The 24297-nt window shown below is 58.0% G+C and overlaps 1 protein-coding gene across 1 annotated transcript; it reads right to left on the bottom strand.

The window, feature by feature from the left end:
- Positions 1–53: 53 nt before the first annotated feature.
- Positions 54–4853, bottom strand: ACTB (actin beta). The gene is made up of 6 exons (XM_055706687.1): positions 4717–4853; positions 3230–3358; positions 2669–2908; positions 1706–2144; positions 1159–1340; positions 54–805 (listed from the first exon to the last, which is right to left on the bottom strand). Exons 2-6 carry the CDS (start codon positions 3350–3352, stop codon positions 662–664), a joined length of 1128 nt encoding a protein of 375 aa, XP_055562662.1. The 5' UTR covers positions 3353–3358; positions 4717–4853; the 3' UTR covers positions 54–661.
- Between the last annotated feature and the right edge of the window lie 19444 nt (positions 4854–24297).

The raw sequence follows: 24297 nt of genomic DNA, 5'->3' as shown, positions 1-24297 counted from the left end.
CAGTAACTGTCAAGAAGTGGCACGAAAGAAACAAAACGAACAATCAACACCAGTCAAGCCTCTATGGTGTGCACTTTTATTTGAACTGGTCTTAAGTCAGTGTACAGGTAGCCCCTCCCTCCCGCACGTACTGGCACCACTTCTCCTAGACCCTGCGGGGGACTGTAAAGCCTTCATTCACATCTATCACTGGGGAACACAGCCTGCTTGCTTGACAAATCGAAGAGAAAGAGGATCAAGTGTGTTTTGTTTTTAAGGCGGAAAGATACAAAAAGACACTTGTTGGGTTACATAATTTACAGACAAGCAATTATAACCTAACACCAGTAACTGGCATCGGCTCCCTCCGAGCTGGGCTGCTGCCTTCACAGAGGCGAGTAACTTCCTGTAACAATGCATTATAACAATATTTGGAATGACTATTAAAAAAAGAAACAAATGTACAATCAAAGTCCTCAGATGCATTGTAGAACTTTGGGGGCGTTCGCTCCAACATGTTTCATTTTAAGACTGCTGCTGACACCTTCACCATTCCAGTTTTTTAATCCTGAGTCAAGCGCCAAAAAAAAAACAAATAAAGCCATGCCAATCTCTTCTTGTTTTATGCGCATTTATGGGTTTCATTTCATCACAAGGGTGTGGGTGTTGGTAACAGTCCGGTTTAGAAGCATTTGCGGTGGACAATGGAGGGTCCGGATTCATCATATTCCTGCTTGCTGATCCACATCTGCTGGAAGGTGGACAGGGAGGCCAGGATGGAGCCTCCGATCCAGACAGAGTACTTGCGCTCAGGTGGGGCAATGATCTGCAAGGAAGAGGAATTTGTCAGATGCACAGTGGCATACTACACTCACTGCCCACACATGGCCCCTGCCTCATTCCCTCATCTAAGCCTTGGCCAAGATACAGTGAAGTCCAAACAGGCTTAAGACATACACCCCCTCCCCTTCCCCTGCGGCCAGTATTTACACTAATCCCATTACGCATGTGGCTGGGCACATGCCATCTTGTCCAGACCAAGGCCATTAAGGCTACCCCAGACACAGAAATACGGTTTCTATCTTCTCGAGCAGTTTAAACTTACTGCACTGCCCCTCCACCCACCCTGCGTGTCAGCACTAAGAGGGGTGCCGAGAGCTTCCCCCAACTCCATCCTACCTTGATTTTCATCGTGCTGGGTGCCAGGGCTGTGATCTCCTTCTGCATCCTGTCAGCAATGCCAGGGTACATTGTGGTACCACCAGACAGCACTGTGTTGGCATACAGGTCCTTACGGATATCCACATCGCACTTCATGATGGAGTTGAAGGTAGTTTCATGGATACCACAGGACTCCATACCTGTGAAGAAGCAGCAGTCTCCAGTCAGCAAGGGTTAAGACACAGCCAAGAAGTCTGAGGAGCTGCTATGGGCAAACCAAGAGACCAGCAGCTGCTTTGTGGTAAGGCACTATACAAAAGCCACAGCTCCAACAGGCTCAACCTCCTGTTCTACCAACCCCAAGGCTCTCCCCGCCCCCCCCCCCCCAAAAAAAACCCAACAAACAAGCTTTAGACTGTGCAAAAAGTGAGGCTAATTAGCATGACAGCACAGGCATCGCTAGGGACCAGCAGTAATGTGGTAATTGAGTTACCCTGGTCTCCAGGTCACCCTTTACAGAAAGAACATTTAAGAACACGTGGTATCCTGGAAGAGCTGGACTTACCCAGAAAAGACGGCTGGAAGAGGGCCTCGGGGCACCTGAACCTCTCATTGCCAATGGTGATGACCTGGCCATCGGGGAGTTCATAGCTCTTCTCCAGAGAAGAGCTAGAGGCAGCTGTGGCCATCTCCTGCTCAAAATCCAGGGCAACATAGCACAGCTTCTCCTTGATGTCACGCACAATTTCTCTCTCGGCTGTGGTGGTGAAGCTGTAGCCTCTCTCTGTCAGGATCTTCATGAGGTAGTCCGTCAGGTCACGGCCAGCCAGATCCAGACGGAGAATGGCATGGGGGAGGGCATAACCTTCATAGATGGGCACAGTGTGGGTAACACCATCACCAGAGTCCATCACAATACCAGTGGTACGACCAGAGGCATACAGGGACAACACAGCCTGGATGGCTACATACATGGCTGGGGTGTTGAAGGTCTCAAACATGATCTAGGGAGAGAAAAGAAGGGGTTGAGTCCACAGCAAAAAGCAAGGTTCTCACTACAGGTCTACAACAGGTCCATGCAAGTGGTTTTACTTTTGCCCCTGGGTAAGAGATTTCTCTCCCCCTCGAAGTCCATGCTTATCTTTGCCTGGCATCCACCCACACTTGCCAGGTCAGAGCCCAAGCAGGGACACCACCACCACAGACCCATCCAACATGTCACAGCAAGGAAAAACACAAATGCCAAGTAAACTACAGTACAGTCACTCAAGGCTGGTAAATGGGATTAGTGTGTCTAGTCAGAAACAGCAGTTAAAAGTTGCTAGTTCAGTCTCAGAGAAAGCCAGCTTAGAAGAGCAAACAAAACCTGTCAAGGTCCAGCAAAGAGCAGACTCAGGTCAGGAAAGGAAAACCCTGTAAAGATGGCAAAAAATGGAGAACAGTGGTGAAGGAGAGAGGACAACATGGAAGAGGAGAGCTGGCCTGCAGCAACATCTGCGGTAGCTCCAAGCTCCAGAGCTTTACACACCTGTGTCATCTTTTCTCTGTTGGCTTTGGGGTTCAGGGGAGCCTCTGTGAGCAGCACAGGGTGCTCCTCAGGGGCTACTCTCAGCTCATTGTAGAAAGTGTGGTGCCAGATCTTCTCCATGTCATCCCAGTTGGTGACAATACCATGTTCAATGGGGTACTTCAGGGTCAGGATACCTCTTTTGCTCTGGGCTTCATCACCAACATAGCTATCTTTCTGGCCCATACCAACCATCACACCCTGCATGACAAAGAATAAATGGTAAGTACAGATGCTGAAGGGGGCAAGCCCCACCGGACAGATAACCTGCTCTTCCCAAAGCTAGGTCCCCAGCTGCCACCCCTCCGCTGTCCCCACTCCATCAGGGCAGGCTTCAGCCAGCTGCTCCACCAAAAGCTCTGCAGGAGGCTGTATTGCCCCCACCAGCCATGCTGCAGCGCAGAAGCCTCTTTGTTATAAACCCAAATCAAGGGGCTTCTCAAAGCTCAGTGTCTCTATGGGAACCGCTTCCACCAAAAACTCCTCTCCCCTGTGTGAGAACAGACACCCCCGGCCACCTACCTGATGTCTGGGGCGACCCACGATGGATGGGAAGACAGCACGGGGAGCATCGTCCCCGGCAAAACCGGCCTTGCACATACCGGAACCATTGTCAACAACGAGCGCAGCAATATCGTCATCCATGGCTGGCTGCGGAGGGAGAGGAGAGCGCCGTGAGCATCACCGGCCCGGCACCAGCCTCGGCGAGGAGGGGAAGGGGAGGCGATGCCGCCGCGGCCCTTCCCCACCCATTTCCTTCCTGCCGCCGCCGCACCGCTTCGCCCGCCGCCCGCTAGAGGGTGCGAGGCCGGCCGGATGGCGGCGCCGCACCGCCGGGGGACAAAGCGCGTCCCGGCGCCCGCTCGCGTTATTACCATAAAAGGCAATGGCTGGAGCGCGCCGCGCCTCGCCGGCCTCGCCCGCCGCCGGCTTCGGGGGGACGCGGCAGCCACGCCCCGGGGCGGGGCGGCCCCGCCCCAGCGCCCCGCCGTGTGCCAGCCCGCGCCGCTCCACGCCTCGGCCGCCTGCGCGACGCCCCTGCGGGTCCCGCACGGCGCTCGGCGGCCGCCGCTCGCCCCGCCCCCCCCCCCCGGGAAACCCTCAGCTCAGCGGGTGCCACCTCGCCCAGCCCGCTAGCCAAAGGTGACCGGCGGGGCTCTGCCCCACCGGAAAGCGGCAGCGCGGCGCGGGGGAGATTAAAGCCAGGGTCTTATGCAATTGCCGCCCGCCGCGAGAAGGCGAGCTCAGCGCCGCCGACAGCGCCTGGTGTAATCGCCGGCAAGGCGGGGGGCCGGCGGCAGCTGCCGGCACATGTGCCAGCCCCGCACGGGGCAGCCTGGGAAGTGTAGTCGCTGCCTGCACCAGGGCACGGCCGCTGCCCGGGCACCCGAGGGCTCGTCCCCTCCCGCCCCCCCCCCGTCCCTCCGCATACAGCTTTTGTTCCGATGCAACAACCTCGCCCCTCGGGAGGGGGTGCCGCCCCCCTTTCCCCCTGCAAGAAAAAAAAGCCAGCGGGGCTTCTCACATGTGCCCAGGCGGGGGGACCGCGCCCCTCCCCAGTGGGGGACAACGCCCCCAGGCCCAGCCGCGCCGCGGACCCCCCAAGCCCCCCACCAGCAGCCGCGGAGCAGACAAAGCCCCGCGCCCCATTTCCGCCGCTCCTCCCCTCGAGACACAATAGCCGAGCCGCCCGCTCTCCCCGGCCCCGCTCATGGCCGCCACAATCCTCTTAGGAGGCGGATTAACCTCACGGGCAGCAGGGTGGCGACCCCCGCACACACAAGCAGCACCCCCAAACCATTATTAAAGCACCGTCTCTTTCTACATCCCTTAATACACTGCAGCGGCGCGGCGGCCCGCGCACACACCCCCCCGCCAGCAAACAAAGGGCATCCCGGCAGCGGGCACGCCATCTTCTAAACAAGCTTAACACAACTCATATTAGTAACAAGACGGACTGAACGACGGAGCGCGAAGAGGCGCTCCCCTCCCCCCCCGGTCCCGCTCACCTTCGGGGAGTTGCGCGGTCAGAGCCGGGGCGGGCGGCGCGAGGCGGCGGGAGCGGGGCGCGCGCGCGCGGGAAGCAGGCAGAGCTCGCAGCGGCTCCCGCCCGCCGCCCGCCCCGCCTTTTATCGGGCCGCCGCCGCCGCCGCCTCGCCATAAAAGGAAACTTTCGGAGCGCGCGGTTCTGATTGGCCCCCGCCGCACCTCCCCGCCTCGTGCCGCCCCGCCCCGCCCGGCACGCGCTGCACCGCCCCGCCCCGCCCGGCAGCGCCCCCCGCCCTGCAAAGAGAAAAAAATACTGGGGGAGGGGGGGGAGGGGGGCGAAGTGAAGCAAAGGCCAGCAAAGCGGAGCGGGCGTGTTGCGGCTGCAGCCCCCCCCTCACCCCCAGGTTCACCTTGCTTTGCGGCGAACGGGCCTGTTCGCCCCGTACGCGGCACCCCCGGGGGGGTGGGGGTCGCGGCGGTGTGTCCCCCTCCTCCCATGCAACCCGCTCCCGGGGGCGCACAGCCGCACCCCTCACACAAAGCCCCGCGGGGGGGGGCAGGGTGTGCGGGGCGCAGCTGCAGCCCCCCAGGTGAGGGAGGGGGTACCCCTGGGGGCAACGTGCTGCAGGACCCCGCTGCCCTCCCCGCGGGGGGGCTCTGCCCGCAGCGCTGCCCCCCGCCCTGGCCGGGGTGGGGGGCCGGGGGCTGCACGCTGCGGCATGCAGTGGTCACCCCCGGCGGGCCCCGGCTGGGATGCGGGGCCAAGTTCAATGCTGATGTCAGCAGGCAGCGACCGCTGCCAGGCCTTTGGCCCTTGCACCCACCGGGCAGCGTGGCCGCCACCCCGGGTACAGATCGTATCCCCAACGGCAGCGGCGATGCCCGGGAGAAGGCGAGAAGATGCTCCACGGGGGACCCTTCCCCATCCCACCCCGGGCTGGCAGGGGTCACGGCAGGAGCGGGGCTTGGGTCAGATCTGGGCACCGTTTGATCCCATCCTCTGGGATGCAGAGCCTGCCAGAGCGGGGGTCCCTGCCGGAGCGGGGTCCCTGCCAGAGCCCCGGCTGCCATCCCTTCCTCGCCTGTTCCCATCGAATATCGCTTGGGAATCAAGGCGAGGGCAGCGTCCACGGAGCAGCAGGCAGCAGCAACAAGGGGGCTTTGCGTCTCCAGAGCGTTGTGCGAACACGGGCTGATTAATCAAGTTAATTAAGCAGCCCTGTAAGTAAAGTAGCAGCCGCCACTCGCAATCTGTTGCCCGTTGTTAGAAGCATGCAGACTTCGGCACGGGGACCTTGAATGTCTCATCTCGGCGGTTTGAAAACAGCGACGATGAAATTCCCAGGGAAAAAAACCAACTGCTAAAAATGCCTGTTCTGCACGGGACGCCCCTCGCCCGGCATCGTGGGGTGAGCCAGCCCTGCCATCAAGGTCTTGCAGCCCACACCTGCAAGCTCTTTGTCACCAGGGAGCTATGGAGATGACAGTGAGGATGAGGATGGGGCCTGGAGGATGGGGCTCCCTCCCTGAACTGCTGGCCCCCCTCCCCAGCTTAGGGTCTGGCTGAAGGGGGGACCGAGGTGTAATCCCCCCCCAGCATTGCTCCCTGCTGTGGGACACACAAAGGAGCAGAGCAGCAGGAGAAACCTGCAGGAGCCTGCTGAGATGCAGATTTGCAATTACCTGGGGGGGGAGATGGGAGGAGGTGGGACACCAGGCACAGATGGGAACATGAGCAGCAGCCCTCTTCCATGCAACGGCATCCCCTTCTCCAGAAGCTGGTGGAGGTGCCTCAAAACCTAGCACTGTGGCTGCTCCCAGATGGGTGCTTCGGAGAGGATGATATGGAGAGGAGAGACAGGAGCTCTGTGGGCTCTGCAGGGCCACCCCAGGGCCATGCCCCAATCCTTAGGGCAGAGCTGGCCGTGGTAGTGGAGCCACCTTGGGACCATGCCATCCGCTCCATGCTGGAGATGGCCACGGTGGTGGAGCAGAGACACCCCAGCACACGGGGACTGTCTCCAAGGGAAGCCCTTGGTGGAAGGAGACCCAGGGTGGCTGCAGGACCATGCCAGCACAGAGCTGCCTTTGCACAGTCACTTCCCTGCCACCTCGGGTGGATCGTGCAAGATCTCTGTATCGCTGCTTCCCTTGCAGTAAAATGGGAGTCATCACTGTTAATTACTTACCTGACAGGGAACTAATTAATGTTTGCACTCCACTTTGAAAAGGCTGATTATTAATTAGAAGATTATACGTCAAATAAGGGGAGCCACAAGGCATGGGTATAGCTGGTGGCCCTTGTGGGTGTAAAGCGTGGTCCACGAACGCACTGATGAGGGGTCTGCAGAAAACAGCAGCAAGAAAATGTCCTGCAATAGCACTGGGGTGATGGGTTTGGGATGAGGAACATCAGCGGATCAAGACCAGGTGGGAAAGCCACCATGGCTCATGGGGGTCTTGGTCAGCTGGATGGGGTGTGCATCAGAGGGATGGGATGCTCCACTCCGCTGCATCCCAGTGAGCCGGCTGGGTGGAGCGAGGCTGGGGAACCACGGATGCGAGATAGCCCATTAGGCACAGAGGGGAATTACTGGGTCATTAATGTCTCTTGATTATTGGACTGAATCAGAAAGCAATCAGTCCGCCAGCATCCGGCGGGCAGTAACACCGGCCCTGCGTCTCCTGGCTTTTGGGGGCAGTGAGATTTGACCTCAGTGGGGATGGCAGGATGTGGCCCACAGCACACAGCCAGGCGCCTCCGCTTCCTCCCAGCCTGAAGACACTTTGATAGGGAAGCCACCAGCCCGTACCCATGTTTACCACCCAGACCATGCATGGTGTGACGGACCAAGCTGGCTCCACCAGCCACGGCTCGGGGCACTCCTCCCATCTCCTCCTGGGGGGTTGCAAAAGCCAAGAGGAAAGAAAGGGGAACTGAGAAAAGAGATCCTGGGCTGTCGTGTTACCCTTGAGCAGACATCACAGGCTCTCAGCTTTCCCTATTTTGCTTCACTTTTCCCTGCTTGTCCTTGGCGCTCGGCTCGCCCTGGCTCCGGACAAAACTATCCAGGGGAGGATCCTGCTGCCCTTTGCTGGTTGATACGGCCAGGCTTGAATTTCTGCACTTGTGGGACAACATGTGAGCTCTCCTTTCCACTCACTTCTTTCAGCCCTTCCCCTAGAGCAGGAGCCCTTTGCCCACACTGAGACAGCATCTGACACACTTTCAGGGAGAGGAGGGTCAAGGGTGGGAGAATAATCCTGGCAGCTTTCGGGGCTGTGAAATTGAATTTCCACACATTCCCTTCAGTGCCAACTCCTCCATCACTGCCCCTGCCATGCACTCGGGCCTCCGTTCTTCCCCTCGTTATGTCGTAACAATGAGAAAAGAGGTGGAAACTTCTGAAACCAGCCCCGTGCTTTAAATCACCCTCCTGCAAAAACTGCAGAGCTTTTTCAGAGCACTGCCTTTCCCCTCCCTTCCCGCTCCCCAAGGGGAAGAGGGAAAGGTGCTGCCCACATCCCCTATTTCGCAGGCACGGGGACCGTCCCAGCACCTTCCTCTTTTTCAATTCACTCCTTGCAGCATCAGCTGCCACAGGAATTTGCAGGAGGTAAAATCTAAGCAGGAACCCCAGGCCCATCTCCCCCTTTGGCCTCTCCACAGCCCCCACCTCTCCCTTTATGGGGACACATTCAGTGTTAAGACCTGAAGCAGAACCACCCCCAACATTTTTCTGACTCATTGCGTTGCATCCCCCATGCTAGCTCACCTTCATCGAGCCGCAGACTCTCCTCTCCCCTTTCAAGCATCACTCTCCATTCTCGTACATCCCTCCCCGAGGTTCCTGCTCCTTTGTATTGATCCTTGAGCTCTCTCTCATTTATCAGTGCCTTTCGCAGAGAGAGATTAAAGTCTTTCCCTCTGCAGACCTCCATGTGCAAGGAACCCCTGGTCTGCTGCATCCACAATGGGCTAATCCTGAGCATCCCTCCCACCCACAACGAAGGTAACTCATTGTATTGTATCAGGCTGGAAAACTGTTCAAATTCACCGCTTTCCATCTTCAGGGCACCGATAGACAACCTGTGCCAAGTTTTGCTGAGACTGTTGGAAAGGGCATGCTTGCCCAGGTAGCAGAGGTGGCAGGAGGGGACATGTGTCTGGTTTACAGCCTGCTCTCCCTGAAAGCAGGACTTTGCTGGAGGGGTTGAAGCCCTGAGCAGTGATTTTTTCTCCACACCTTTCCTCAGCTGTGCCTGTCCTTGCTACCTCCAGCCCCATCTCTCCATCTGTGCCCCTGTGCCTTCCCTGGCCTCTTCATTGCATTCCCCTGAGCAGATCCCTGTGCCAACATTTCCAGATCATGATGCTGCCCACGGTACCCCAGCCCACACAGGCAGCAGGAGACCAGGGCTTCATTCCCCGCCTTGCAGGCAGCTGAGCAAGCAGCTGTCAGCCGGTACCTGAGCTGGGCATCCTCTGCCCAGCTCCATCCCGGGCCCCCAGCAGCCATGCCGCCCTCCCACCCGCCCTGGGCTGAGCTGGCTCGGCTGGAACAGAGGAAAACTGTCCCTTCCCCCACCAGCTAAATGTGCTGTCTTGGTTGACCTTGATAGCAAGAGCCGGTGAGGCCCCAGCATCGAATTGTTTTCAGCCCAAGGTCGTTCCCCAGCACAGTGCGATTACACCAGCGCAGCCAGACCCCTGGGGCGATACCGGCCGGGCTCCCAGCCTCAGCCCTCTCAGCCACCCTGTGCATCTTTGGGGTCCACCTTTCCTACCGCAATGGGACAAGCTAAGCCCTACAATGGCCTCTTGCCCCAGGCAAAGAGCTTCCCCACAGCAACTGAGAGCAGTGGAGCAACCCTGCCCCTCCAGCCAGGCCCAGCATCAGCTTCAGGGGATGTTTCCTCCAGCTAAAAACAGAAGAGGAAGAGAAAAAGCTGATTGTCCCTGGGCTTTCTCTGCATGTCTCAGCCCTCTGGCCCCACTCACCCCAACCCCATCGCCTCCCAAATGCCACTGAATGACACCTCTGCCATGATGCAGCCTCAGGGGACACTTTCCTGCAAAGGATACCCCCCAGAATTTGGTTACCTGTCTTGGCAAAAAACTCCTGCACACGTTACATGGCCCTATGCCGAGCTGTACAGTGTATTTTCAACTGCTTAATTACTTTGAGAATTGATTTTTCTCGGTCGCTGACAATAAAGGCAGGGAAGCAGCTGGATGGAGTTTTCTGCTCGTATCATACCTAAGAAATGAAACAGATCCTGGGCTATCCAAGCACACCAGGAAATTTGCTTTGATCTCTGCTGGGCTAATGGCACTTTCCATCTGGGGGCTTCAAGCCTTCGGCAGAGGTGACCTCTCCCACCTCGGAGAGGGAGGGAATAGCACTGCCTTTGTTTTCGGTGTGGGAAATGGAAGAGCAGAGTGGGAGGATGCCCGTTGCCCCTGGCCAGGATGGCTCTCCCACCTGTGCCAGGCAATACAAAGCACTTCTGACTCTGCAGGCAATTGTGCTTTGGGTTTGGGGGTGTAATCCCCATTTATCTCTAGCAACAAGGATCATGTTGGCTTAGCAGTTAAATGGAAGAGAAGGGTCCGAGACAGCTGTGCTGTGCTGCTGGGGCAGCCCGGAGTGCCCACAGATGGGGACCCCTACCGCTCTGGCAGCCCCCCTGCCTGCAGGCATCAGGGATGCTCAGCGAACAGGCAGGTGAGGCAGGGTTTACCCATTCCTAGAAGGAGGGATGTAGAGGCATCCACCAGAGCCGCTCGGGGCCCATCCCAGCCCCATCCCTGCCTGGGCTGGCCCTTGGCCCTGTTTGTGCAGCCAGTGCTGAGTCCTGACACGAGCCGCTTGCCCCAGGCGGGGAGTTGGCAGTGGAGGAGTGGGACCTGCTCTTATCAATGCCCCATCCACTCCCCCTGCTCCTCTGGGTTAAAATAAACCCTCAGGCATGATCCAGCCTGGACAGAGCACTCAGCCTTTTCAAAAGAGCCACCAGAAATGAAACCCAGCTGCTGTCCATGTCCCCCCACCTTGGCTCTCTGCCGGGGAGCTGGTGTAGCAGAGGACTGGGGAGCTTTTTTTCACCCAGTGCCAGGCAGAGCAGGCTTGTTTCTGGTCCCCGTGGCAGGGATAACAGCAAGGTGATGCCGGTGGGGGAAGGAGAGCCCCCGCATGCTCCATGGGGTGATGCTACTGCCAGCCAGCCCCTCTGATCCCGCTCTCACTGAGATCTGCAGCAAAGCCAGCGAGTTTGCAACGATCCATCCCTCTGATACCATCCAGAGGCCACTCTGCACACAAACTGGGGATGAATGGAAACCACCGCCACAAAGACTATGCGCAGAGGCACTGATCCCCACTCCAGTTTATTAGTTACCCTCTCAGCCCGTTGCCCTCGAAGTTTCCACCCCTCACTCGAGACAGTATTTCCTTGCATGCTTTGTTTGGCTCATTTCACACATTCCTGCTGGCAGGAGATAAGATCTCAAGAGAAAGGCAAACAAAAGCCATGGGTGCCTGTGTACAGACTGTCACTCCCCTGGTGCATTACCTTGCCAGCTCCTCACCAGCTCTGCCCCGGGACTGAGGAGGACACCCCAATGTTCATCCCACCACAGGCTTGTCTGCAGGAGGGAAATCTGGAAAGAGAAAGTCTGATGGGATGCGTGTGGTTTTGTGAGTTGTCAGGCCCTTCCTCCTCCTGAGGAGGAGGAGAACAGCCCTCTGCTCGCTCCTGGGGACAGGGTCCCTCTGCCACCCTTGGGTGCCCACTCTGCTGTCCCACACTGGTGATGTGTGCTTGAGTGGGCACTGAGCCCCTGCCGGGTGACAGAAGTGTTACTGGCTCCGAGAATATTTTAAAAACACTTAAGTCCCATTTATACCTGAAGGGCTTGCAGCTTGCGCTCACCAGAGCAATGGTCCTGCCCTGGGGACACCCTGCCTGCCTTGGCCCAGGCATCCCCCAGGGGACCCCGTGCTGGCACATGCAGGGTGGTGTATGAAGACACCTCTCCCTCCTCCAGCCCTTAATGATAAATGGGGTTAAGACTTCCATGTTCCTGCTTTCTTCTCCCTGCTGTAGCTGTAGCTGTGCGGGGTTGCAGAGGTGGCTTCTAGATGTCCTCCGTCACTGGAGCACTATGGACAGCAGAGGAAAGCAAGCAGGTACAGCGGCCACCAGGGCTATGGTGGGACTCAGAGAACAGGATGAGACACGAAGGGTGGCTGCTTTCTCTACAGCTTCTCAGTCCAAGGAAGGCACAAGCCAGAAAGCAGAAAACCAGGGAGCAATCTTCCTACAGGGGCTTTTCAGGAGCCCCCTCGGTCCCGATACTACCCCCCATGGCTGTGAGATGGCTGCACAGCACCCTTCACTCTCTGGGAGCCCTTGTTCTTGTTTTGCAAGAGCAGGGGGGTGGGGGACGAGCAAGAGGAAGACACAGTGACCAGTGCTGGGAATGAGGAAGCCCCGAGCCCAGGGCAGCTCTGGCCCTGGCACAGCCTGGGCATCACGTAGCTCGGGTGCCTCGCTCAGGGCAGGTGGTGGGCAGGGGGCTGCTCACCCAGCCCCATGGGACCTCAGCCCCCCTGCCCAGACCCTGCAGCCTCTGGGACTGGGAAAGGTTTTCTCCTGCCGACCCAACACCGGGCACACCGCTCCCCAGCCAAACCCAGGTCTCTTCCCTGGGCTTTCTCCCTTGCTGGGGAGGTCAGCGAAAGGGGGAGACATGGCAAGGAGGGAGGCTGGGATGGCGAGGATCCCCCCTGCTCGCCCACCAGAACCCGCTCCTCTCAGAGCACACGTGTTAATTAACACAGCGGCCAAGGGACTGACCTCCCCAGCAGCCGCCAGCGTGGCAGCCCCGGAAATAACCCGTAAACGGCAAAACCTGGCCCTGTCTCGGCGTAACCAGCCGGGGAAAGGCAGTGGAAACGGAAACCAGACAGCGACCGAGGCCTGCCACCCTCCATCGCCCCGCAGCCTCGCAGGAACACCCCTTCCAAATGGTCCCCTCCCTCCTCTGCTCCATCTGAGCCATGGGGTGCCTTCCCATGGGATGGGTGCCCTGGGTCATCCTGCATCCTCGGTCATCCTGCACCCCCACATCATCCTGCATCCTGGGTCATCCTGCATCCCTGGGTCATCCTACATCCCTGGGTCATCCTGCACCCCCACATCATCCTGCATCCTGCATCATCCTGCACCCCTGTTCCCAGGACAGGCACAGGGAGGGAAAAGGTCTCCATATTTCCCCTTCCTTGTGCATCTGCTCAAGGAACAATGACGGACAAGAGCCCAGTGAGCCCCCGTTGTTAGCTTTGCAGGTTGACTTCCAGCAGGTGCCAGGGCACAATTTGCTGAAGTGCTGCAGGCCTGTGCTTGCTTCCAAGAGAACTGTGCTCAGCAGTGAAAACATTTCTGAGCTCCCAAAGTCTCCATGTACTGGGATGGAAAGGAGCTTGGATGCTCCCTTACCTGGGGATTTCGAGGTGCCCCCTCAAGTCCAAGTGCCTGTGAAGAAGAGCCACCGATCCACCAGCAGCCTGAGCCCCTCTGCAAGGTCAGTGTTCTCCGCTGGGCTATGGGCAAAGCAGGGTCTTGCACTGCAGAACAAGTCCACCAGCCTCACAGATTTCCTCCCACAAATCACCAGTCCTACCTAATGAACCCCACATGGGTGCCCGGCGTGTCCGGAGCTCCCAATATTTGCTTTGACCAGTTTGTTTGCTATCACCCCTTTATTTTTTTTTTCAAATACACTTATTTCTTACACTTGGTTGAATCACATCCTGACAGCAAGCAGGCAGTGGGCTGTCAGCAAGCCGCTGCTGGCTGATGCTGGCATGGAGACCAAGGACCTTCACCCAGCTGCTCCCATGGATTCACATCTCTGGGATGGGACAGACAGCCCAGAAAGCTGCAATCCCAACGCCAAGACTTGCTGCGTTACCATTTCCCAGCGTGTTTCTCCATGAGTGCTCTGCCAGCAGACTTGTTAGCTGTGACATCTCATTAAAGCAACCGTCCTTGGGGGAATTGGCTTGCACACAGGAGCACTGGTTTTGGTGTTGCCTTTTTCCACCCTACCTTCAGAAGGGAGCAAGGATGGAGCAGTGGGAGAAGACCTGTCCGTTGGGATACATGCAGCAACTCCCCTTGCTGCAAGGGAAAATCTGCAAAGGGAAAGTCAGAGGGAAAAGTCTGCACACATCAAAAAGAAATAAGCTCAGCAAAGTCACGATTATTTAAAAACCACACAGACAGCTCTCATTGAGCTTGCAGAGGAGATGGATTTCTTCTGTGCCAGGACCGGTTTCTGAGCTCTCCAGCCCCATGGGGATGAAGCTTTGTCCGCCAGCCCCGCTCTGTCACAGGGTCCCACCCTGGCTGGCCGGGGAGTCGCAGCACCTGCAGCCCCTGGACTGGGAGCATTTCCTCCTGGAGAAGAAATATGGAAACAACCTGGAAACTGGCTCTGGGTGGATTTAATCCCGTCTGATTTCTTCTTCTGTGAGGTTCAACCAAGTCTTTTGAAATTGTTTCCACTCTGAAATAATAAAAGATGTTTCCAGCATGGGACATGTGCTTCTTCATCAAACAGGGAAGCACCAGCCCCTTCATCTCCCTCTGCTACAAAAGCCCTGAGGCTTAAACAATATAGGGCACAACCACCCCTGTTGGGTAGAGACCTAAATCCTGTAGTTCTAAGACCAGTTTTAAACAACAAAGTGGGGCTGCAGGAGACCAGCAGAGCGGTCAGTCCCTGCAGCCAGCCAGCACTTTGCTGTCCAGGGTGGCTGATTTTCACTATTCAAGGTGATGCCACCACCAGCAGTTGGCTATTGTCTTGCATCACTGGGTCACTACCGACCTGCTTCCCATTGCTCAATCTTGCAGAAAAATCACACAAAACCAGGCTCCAAGGACAGTGACCCCACAGTCTGCATGGGAAGGATTTCCTCACTTCTCGTCCACATCTCTGGCACTGATGGTTCAGCCTAGGTTTTCTGCCATCAGTCACTGTGGCCACAAAGGCCAAAGTGGTCCCTTCCTCTCCATCTTGCCCGGATGCATCTCCTCTAACTTCTTTTCTCCAGACATATAAGTGGAAGAGGAGATTCCCTGCAGCCCAAGCACTGGGGAGGCTCAGCACGTTTCTAAGGCAGGCAAGGCTTTTCTCACCCCATCATGGCTGGGTCTGGAGCTCAGGTCTCCCAGCTCACCTCCACCCCACTGTATTTCCAATATTTCACACAAGGGGAGGGGGGGGGGAGGGGGGTTGAGCACAACCAGCTCAGTGAGGAGAAGAAAAACAAAGACAAAAGAGTTTTCTAAACCTCTTCACCCTATTTTTTTCAAGCCTCAGAATAGCTTAGCCCCTCTTGGCATGAGCTCCTTGTCCTGGACCTTATTGTCCCTCTAAATGCAGGCAGCAGAACCAAGCCATAAAAAAAAAAAAAAAAAAGCTCCAAGCCCCTTCTCCATGGTTTTAATTTTCTGCCGGCAGCTGTCAGGAGCAGTCATGCTGCTCAGGGAGGTTGGATGGTATTTTTTCCCCATGGGTTGCCTTGACCCAGGGTTGAGCAGCCGTGCCCTCCAGCCAAACCCAGCTGCCAGCAGCTGCAGCCGGGCCAGGCGCCCGCAGGGCTGCGGGGATCGTCCTCCGTCACACGGTTCCCACAGTCCCAGCCTTCGAAGGTTTTACCTTCTCTGAGGCGGAGCAGTGCCTAATGACAGGCGAAGGATGGTGCCACACCTGCAGAAAGCCATTTTTGGAAGGACACCTGGGGAAGAAATGATTCCCATGTTGCTGCTCTGTAATTAGCATTAATTACTGGGGCTTGTGAAACCTCTTCCCCACTTACTCCAGGCAGCACCTGACGGAAACTGTGGGAATCCCGTCTGGCTGAGTCAGCCAGGAGCCGGGGAGGGGACAATGGGTCCCCACAGGGAGCAGGGACAAGTCCCTGGCGTCCCTCCCTCTGCCCCCTAGCCCGCTGGGTCAGGGTTTTGGCCAGGGGACTGCGGGGCCGATTAATACACCAAAAGACAGCCAAGGCTCACCCATCTCACCCTTCCCCATGAGGTGCCGAGGTCCTTCCCCAGCCAGGGGGCAACCTGGGACTTGGGGGGGCTTGCAGGTGCTGCCCTTTAAAGCATCCTTGCTTCCCAGCCCTGCCTCACATGGCAGCGCAAGAGGGCCATCCCCAGCACCACATTTTCTTGGGTATTTGCCTCTACCCCAGCTCACTGCCTTCAGCAACATCCCAAAAGGTGATTATAGACTGGGGGAAGATCTACCCCAAAAGCCTAACCCCAAGCAGCTGCTCCGTCACCACCAAATGGCAGGGTACTACTGCCTGAGTCACCTCTTTAGTCTTTTATATATATATATATATATATATATATAAGACTAATGATAGGAATGAATCAGGACATTTCATCATCTAGAGCTGCTTTGGAGTCATCTCACCATGCCCCAGTGACTCCCTGGTGGCCTGGGGCTAAGGACACATCCAGCTTCCCCTGGGGGGGGGTGGGGGGGTGGGGCAGCTGCTGCAGCCTCACCCCCAAACTGGCAGTGTTTGGTTTCAAAATAAAATGTAAAACAAGAGGAACAAACCCTCCCCATTCACAGGGACTGTTTTCTCCCTGGCTGCTCGCAGAAGCTTAGGGTGCTCCAGCATCCTGGGGGGTCCAGGGGGTGACCCCAGCCACCAGCCTGGGTGGGGATCCCAGTGGCACAGGGCATCATGATGGGGGTCCCAGGGCAATGCCGGGGTGTCCCTCAACTTTCCACACACCATCACTGCTGTGACCCCCAGCGGTGGGCATGGGCCCCATTCCCACGTGGGACCCCCATCCCTCCCCAGGGACCCAGGCGTCCTTTCAGCCTCCCACTTGACCTAACCTCCTGTCCATAAATGGAGAGGTTTGAGAGCTCATCCCGGGTGGAGGAGGAGGAGAAAAAAGGAGAATAATGCCAAGAATGCAGGACACAACGCGAGAAGCCCAGTCCCAACCCCTAGCATGGGCTGGGGGCTATGGGGCAGCCACCCTGGTGCTGGGGGAGCCTGGCCACAGCCTGGTCCTGGCCCCAGAGCCACCCCGGCCGCTGGAAGGAAAGATGCTATTTTTGTTTCTCTGCATTTCTCACCAGCTGGGGACTTTCTGAGGCTGAGCTGCCCTGTTTCCACCTCAGCCCCACGGAGCAGCCCTGGGGTGCAGAGCTGGGGGGTGGTGTCACTTTGTGGTGATGTCCCCCCTGCAATGCTGTCACATTGCAACAGCACGCCCCCGTGCAGCTGATGCTGCCACCCCTGCATCCTCTCTCCCTTCATCCCCGTGCCCACAGGACCCCCAGCCTGCAGGAAAGTCACACTGGGATGGATGTGGGATGGAGGGGTGGCCTCAAAGGCGGGTGGCACGGAGGGTGCCAGCAGCAGCATGCCCTGGCTGGCCCCACAGGCCAGGCCTCCACTCAGGGCCAGCATCCAGCTCCTTAAAATAGAAAGTGAAAACATTTGGGTGCCCAGTCCGGATGGGGGAGAAGGGGGGGGTATCCATCCCCGCGTCCACCAGCCACATGCTGTCCCAGTGCCTCGCCACCCCCCCTGCTCCCCAGCCACCCTGTCCCCAACCCGGCAGTGCCCATGCCCAAGGTCAGGGTGGATCCCTTTGGGTTCTCTCGGAGAATTGCTCCAGCGGTTCGCTCAAATCCTCCATAAAAGGAAGAACAGGCGGCAGGTAGCACTGCCAAACTTAGTCATCCCCAGTCCGGCAGCTCCGCTCCGTCAGCAGCAATTTCCTCCCCGCGTTCCCCTTTGCGCGGGGGGGGGGGGGGACGGGACAGGGAGGAGCAGCTCTGCCTCAGCAAACATGGTGCCAAAAGCACCCTGTGCCGGCCACCACACGCTGGGCTTGGCTGAAAGTCGCTGGGCTTGGGGAGATGCTGCTACGGTCCCGCAACAAGATGCCGGGGGAAGGATGTGCCATGGGGAAAGCAGCAAGTTTGGCACCTGGTGCGGTGGTACTGCAGTGGGTCAGGCACCAAAATCTCGCTTTCTGCAAAGAATTTGGTCTAGAGGCACAGAAATGTAAATGCACCCGGGAGCACCTTGAAGCACCTGGAGCCTGGTGGGCAAAGCCCGTTCGCTGCCCATGGGACAGGCGTCATGGAGACCACCATTAACAGAAAGAACCTCCAGTCCAGCTAGAGCACAGGAACAGGATCCTGGTCCCATCCCAGTGCCAGGCTTGCTCCAAGGTGACACCCGAGCTGGCCCATCATCCTCCAGCCATGCAGAGTGTGGAACACGGGGCATCCCTGGGACATCCCTATGCCACCTCCTCCGGCCCTAGCTCTGCCTCCATTTCCCCCTGGAGGACATGTGCCACCCCAGGGGGCTTTAACAAGCCCTCAAGAGGCAACCAGGGATCAGGATTGCCCGTGTGACACATCCACCCGGGATTACGTCACCAGAACAAATGCCCGGGGGTGCAAGGGAGCGGCTTTTTCCTCTCATCGCCCCAGGACACAGCCCAGCTGGCTGTGTCACCCACACACCCCTTGTCACCATGCCTGGCAGTTCAGAGCCTTCCCCAACCCAAAGAGCTGGAAGGGGATCAGCACAGTGTCACCCCCACCTGCGCAATGGGGCAAACACCCCAAAAACATTCATGGGGAGCCCAAAGCAGAAAAGGGGCAACAGCCAGCCCCGCAGCCATCCTGGCAGTGAGATGTCGGCTGGGTTCCCACTCCAGAGCTGCCCCAGATCCTGGCTAAACAGACCCACCCTAGGTGGGCAGCAACCTCAGCCATGCATCAACTGTCAGCCCCATCACCTAAACCCCCCTTTTGTAGCTGGTGCCCTGCAGAGGGACCAACAGTGACCCCTCCACTCACAGCTATGCCTGGGGTGCAAGACCCCCGTCATCCTGACTGAGCTCAGCTGGCACTGGCTGTTACGAGGCTGTTGCAGGCAGCTTGGCTGCCCCGCTAAGTGATTCACCCCAGTGATAACAGCCTGGGGAAGTGTTCTGGTCTCACAGCATCAAAGGTGTGTGTGGGGCTGTGTGGTGTGCAGTGTCCCAGGACGAAAGGGAGCCCCAAGGGATGACCAGGGCTTTGGGATAGTTTGTGCTTTTCTAGTGCAGTTTTCCTGCATGTTTTGGCGAAGGGTGACTGGGACTGTGCCAGAGCCAGTCCTCCCCCAGCCACAGGGAGCAGCAGTGAGGGTGATGCTAAGAGCATCATGTGGGTTGGGGGGCCTGGGGGACTTGCAGCCTCTCATCCCTGCATTAGGTACCACCATCTGGATCAGACTGTGATGGAGTGAGTAGTTACAGCATCACTGTGTGATATGACAGTGCAAAATGAACCAGCCCTAGCCATCAGGCTGGAGCCTGCTATCAGGGGCACCAAGCCTCCAGCTTCACTGGTGGGGCTTGGCTGGCACTGGGGCACCTAGCTCCCCTTGCTGTGATGCTCACTCCCACCCTGGCCTTAAATCCTGCCACACCAGCTGCCAGACTGCTGCAGACTCCTGGTTTGCGTGTGCAAGAGATGTGCAAGAGCAAGGTGTCTGCTCCTGGAAAAACGCAGCATCGCCAGAGGGGCTCAGAGGCGCTCCGAAGGGGGCTGAGCAGGCAGCAAAGCCTCCAGACTGCTTGGTTGGTCTCCATATTGTCCACCCCTCCAAGGATTTTCCACAAGCTGCAACACCCATCCGACCCTCTGCAAAGCGCGGCCGGGCTGCTGGGTGGCAGTGTTGGGATGCACACTGCGCTGCAGCGCTGCGCACCCGGCTGCGCACCGCGCACACGCACCTCGGGGCCTGAGCCCGACACGCGTGGAGTCACCTGTACCAGTGTGCACACTGCACAAGGGATGGCACACCAACATGCGTGTTGCCTGAGGAATTGCACATGCTGAGGTGCACCCTGCACGCCAGATTAAACAAAGCACAGTGCACACACTGCACGTGGGATCACTGGTACCTAGGCGCATGCTGCACATGGGATTGCATACACCAACATGCAAGTTGCACAAGAAATTGCACACATGCTGAAGTGTACGCTGCGTACCGGGCTGAAAACAAAGCGCACACTGCACATGGGATCACGCATACCAAGGTGCATACAGGACTGCATACAAATGCATGTTGCACAAGGAATTGCATGTGCACAGCACATGGGATTACACACACTAAGGTACACACACAGAAGCGCACACTGCACATGAGCTCACACGTACCAAGGTGCATACAGGATTGCATACAAATGCATGTTGCACAAGGAATTGCATGTGCACAGCACATGGATTGCACACCAAGGTGCACACTGCACATGGGATTGCAACACATGTGTTGCACAAGGAATTGTGTGCAGATGACTGATGCATGTGAGATTGCACATACCAACACAGGCGTGCTGCACAAGAAATCACAGGCACTGAGGTGCATGTTGCAGGTAGCATGGCCCCCCAACCAAGGACATCACCCAGCTCCAGCCCCCACTCAGCCACCAGTGCCTGTGCCCTCCACCCCGGAGGGCCTTTGCTTTGTCCTGCAAAGGCACAGCAGCCCCTGTCCCTGCAGTGGCCCTGCACAGGGGGACCAGCACCCCCCCAGAGCGCAGCACCCCCAGCCGGGCTTCTGGGCATGCACACGCCAGCCCAGGGCCAGGTAACCGCTGTGTGCCACCGCCCCCCCTCCCCCGTGCCCCCCAGCCCCACATCATCGGGGGTTTAGTCTCCTCCTCGCCTCCATTTCCAGCTGGGAAGCTTAACCCCGGCTGGTGAGCCGGTGACCAGCACCTCCGCTGTAGGGGGGTTGCACAGCCCCCCAGCCCAGCCCCCGCCCTCCCCCCCCCGCGGGTGCGGGGCCCGGACCCCCCAGCCAGGCTGGATGCCGAGCGGGGCCCTACCGAGGTTTGGGTTCCACCAGCACCCACCACCCACATTCCTGCTGTTCCGGGTTTCCCTGCGACCCCCACAGTCCCCCACAACTGGACGGCATGAGGCAGCGGTGGGCTGGGGCAGGGGGAAGGACAAAGTCCCCCCACAGTGCCCTGGCTCCCATCACAGCCGGTTTCACACCCAGAGCCCCCTGATTTCAAAGTCAGATCCAGCACCTCTTTGGAAAGTGCATGGGCAGCCAGGGGGTCCAAATTTTGCCCCCCAAGCCCCTCCCCCTTGCAGGCCCCATAGGAAGCATGGCCTCTGTTTTCAGCCTAGGTGTGGTTTTCCAGGTGACAAGTTGCAAGCATTGCCAGGTTCCCCCTGCCTCAGTTTCCCCATCTGCAAAACTCCCCTGGGACCCTGTAATGATGCTAGGGAGCCCAGATACTAAAGGGAGATGGGCATGGACGTACCCAAAAGAGAGAAATGAGGGTCGAGGGTCTGCAAGCACTCCCAGGCTGTCCGAGAGCCAAAATCCTGCCCTGGGACAACACCCCCTTCCCTCCTGCAGCCCTGAGCACCCCCGGCACACAGCTGCCCCCACCCCTACAAAAGCACAGCCTGCCCCCAGCAAGAGCAGGGAGGGCTGTGCTCACCCCAAAGGCTCCCTCCTGCCTTCCAGCAGCCATTCCCCACCGGGACAAGGCAGCAGTGCCACCGGGGCTGCATCGCCCCTGCACAAGGGGTGTTGCTGCTGGGGGGAGTTTGCAAGCACATGAGAAAAAGCAACAGGGAGCAGGATGGTGGGTGACTTGGGGACCCAATTCACCGCTTCCCACCAGCTCCCCCATTTCTCAGCCCCACAGCTCAACAAGGGCTCCATTCCCTCCTGCATCCGAAAACAGAGCAGGGGGCGGGGGAGGGCACCCCAAGGAGGCAGAGATAGGCCCCCCAGCCCAGCACCCACAGGAAGCGGGGGAGGGCTGGGTGGGAGGTGCAGGGCTAATCCCCCAAGGCCCCGTTCCTAATCCTGACTAATGGACTCTTTTCACCACTGACAAAGGAGTTATCCATCTGGAAGGGGATCTCCAGGCCCAGGAAGGCACAGCTGGCAGGGGCTGTGCCTGGACAGGGAAGGTTGCTCCCCCCAGCTTCAAACCACGGCCTCCAGCTCCTTCCCTGGGCCAAAATCCCAGCCCCCACCAACCCCAGTGCTCCCTGCTCCGGCTGCATGCACTGCTGCTGCCCTGCATCCTGCCCCAGTAACTCCACCGAGGAGGCAAGTAACCCCCTCACCTCCTCTCCAAGCCAGACAGTAAATGCTTCCCCCTCCCTACCCCTCTCAGCCCTTTATAGGGGTCCCCTGGGGCTTCCCAGCTGGCTCCTATTACCGCTCCTATTACTGCTCCCTCAACCTTAAAAGAGATCCCCTCCTGCTTAGGGGGTGTCTGGGGGAATCCCTGGTCCTGTTGGGGCTTGGCCTTGATTTCTCTCCAGGCTGAGCCTCTCCCCTCACCAGAGGGGTTTGCACACAGACTTGTGCACCTATGGGTGCAGCCCCCCCACCCCACCCCGAGGGGAGAGGGGTCTTGGCCCCTCTGCAACAGCACACTGCAAAGGGAGTCCGTGCATCTGCTCCAAAGCCGCGCCTTGAGCCTGCAGCAAGAAGCTGGGGAGGTGGCAAACACAAAACCACAAGCCACCACCATCCTTGGTGGCTTCCTCCCAGCCTGCTCGCTTTGTTCCCTGTTCCCGACATCCCTCCCTGCCACCCTCTCACTCATTTCTAGCTGCTCCAAGGCTACTCCATGTCCTCTTTGGGATGCGCCGGGCACCACCCCAAGGTGAAGATGGAGCCACTGCGTTGTGTCTGATGGCAGCGGTGGTGTGCCAGGGGTGGGGACTGCCACCCCAGGCTCGCTCAGACCAGCTCTTCAGCATGCTGCATGTTCGGAGGGAGCAGCCATGCCCTGGGGATGCAGGCAGTGCCAGTCCTCTGTCCACCAAACCCTTTGGCAACCCTGGATGAGGCCAGGAGCAGAGGTGGCTCTGGGGCTGTGCATCGGGCACGGTGCACCGACTGCAGTGGGAAACATGGATCCAGGCATGACCAAGTGAGAAAATCAGAGCAGAAAGGAGCTGCTGTCGCAAGCTGAGTCACCTGCTCCGCCTGGCACAGCCAAGTGGCTGGGGCCGTGTTATTTTGGAGCGCTGCGTGGGCAGATGCTGATAACACACTTTCTTCTTCCCTGCAAATTCTTCCATGCTGACTCCGTGCTGCAGCGGGGAGTTAAAAGCAGGGACGTGCACTGGGCGCCGGGGTGGCACTGAAATCTTCCCCTTTGGCCTCCTGGTTGGGGTCGTGGCTGTGGCTTCAGTGCTGATGGGTGTGAGCTGCAGGTAGAACTGAGCACACCCGCGCTCATCGCACCTCTGGGCAGCAGCACCGCTGTGGCTTCCCCCAGCATCACCCCCCTGCTGCCACAGACCGACCCGACCCCGACTGAGACCCCCTCGCCAGAGCAGCCGGGGGGAGCAGGGCAGGCAGCATCACCTCTGCCGGAGCCTCCTCTGAACTGGGTTTGGGGCCAAAATCCAGCACCACGAGGGTGGCTGGTGAGAGACAAACACGCTGCGACACTGCCCACAGGTGGAGGCCACTGCAGGAACCTGCCACCGTCACACAGAGGTAGCTTGTTTGTCCCCTAAGGGACTACAAAATGTCCCCAGGGCTGTCACATGCTCTGCTTGCAACATGTGCTAAATTTTGCTGCAAGATGGGCAATAAAGAATGGTCACGTCCCTAATTTTGTTCTTTTTTTCCCTTGGTTTTTTGGTCTTTTTTTTTTTTTTCTTTTGAAAGGCTTGAAAGCATCCCCTGCTACCTGATTATTTTGGCCCACAAGTTGCCCTGCGTCTCTCAGCTGCTGCACCTGGGCACTTCCACGGGGTTACAGTGCCTCGTGCCCTGGCAGAGCCCCCGGGGACCAGGCAGGGTGCTGGGTCCAGGAAAAAGAGCATCGTCCCCGTGGCCAAGGTTAATAACTACTACACAGAAGGTCTTTTAAGCTTTCCTAATAAAATTAATTCTCCTGCTGGATGAACCAGGCTCCGGCCTTTGTCCCACCTCTGTGGGGTCCTTGGGGGGAGCTGGAGGTTTTTGTCTTGGCTTCCGATAATGTAAAAACCACACCAGAAAACAAGCTTGAGCAGGAAGAGAGGGACAAGGTCCCAACACAGACACAGGACTGCCTGGCCGTACGTGCTTTCCTGTCCATTTTCTTCCTTCATTTGTTTGAGCCTTGCCTATGCCCAACACCCAAATTGCTTGAAATGGGGCACTTCAAGCATTTCCATCCCTTATTGCACTCTGGACGCAATTAAATTAGGCTAATGAGATAAACCCAGCTAATGAAGCACCAAGCAATCACCATGACCAGTACCATGTCCACTCCTGAAGGTCGTGAGACACTGGGACATGTCTGAGTCTCAATGATGCTCCACCACTATCCCTTGCTTCCCAGATCGTGGGGCTGGGCAAGCCCCCTTGGGGCAGCATCCCATGGGAAAACTCCCCCAGAGCACGGTCTGCCACTCCAAACCCCTCTCTTAGGGCTGCCCTTTGTTTTCCCTGGTGCTGCTGCTTTTTTTTTAAATACTGCCTAATACA

This window comes from Falco cherrug, chromosome 4, assembly GCF_023634085.1.
Source record: "Falco cherrug isolate bFalChe1 chromosome 4, bFalChe1.pri, whole genome shotgun sequence".
In the NCBI taxonomy this organism is placed as follows: Eukaryota; Metazoa; Chordata; class Aves; order Falconiformes; family Falconidae; genus Falco; species Falco cherrug.
Note: the sequence above shows the minus strand (reverse complement) of the source record. Positions and strands in the feature narration are given on the sequence as shown.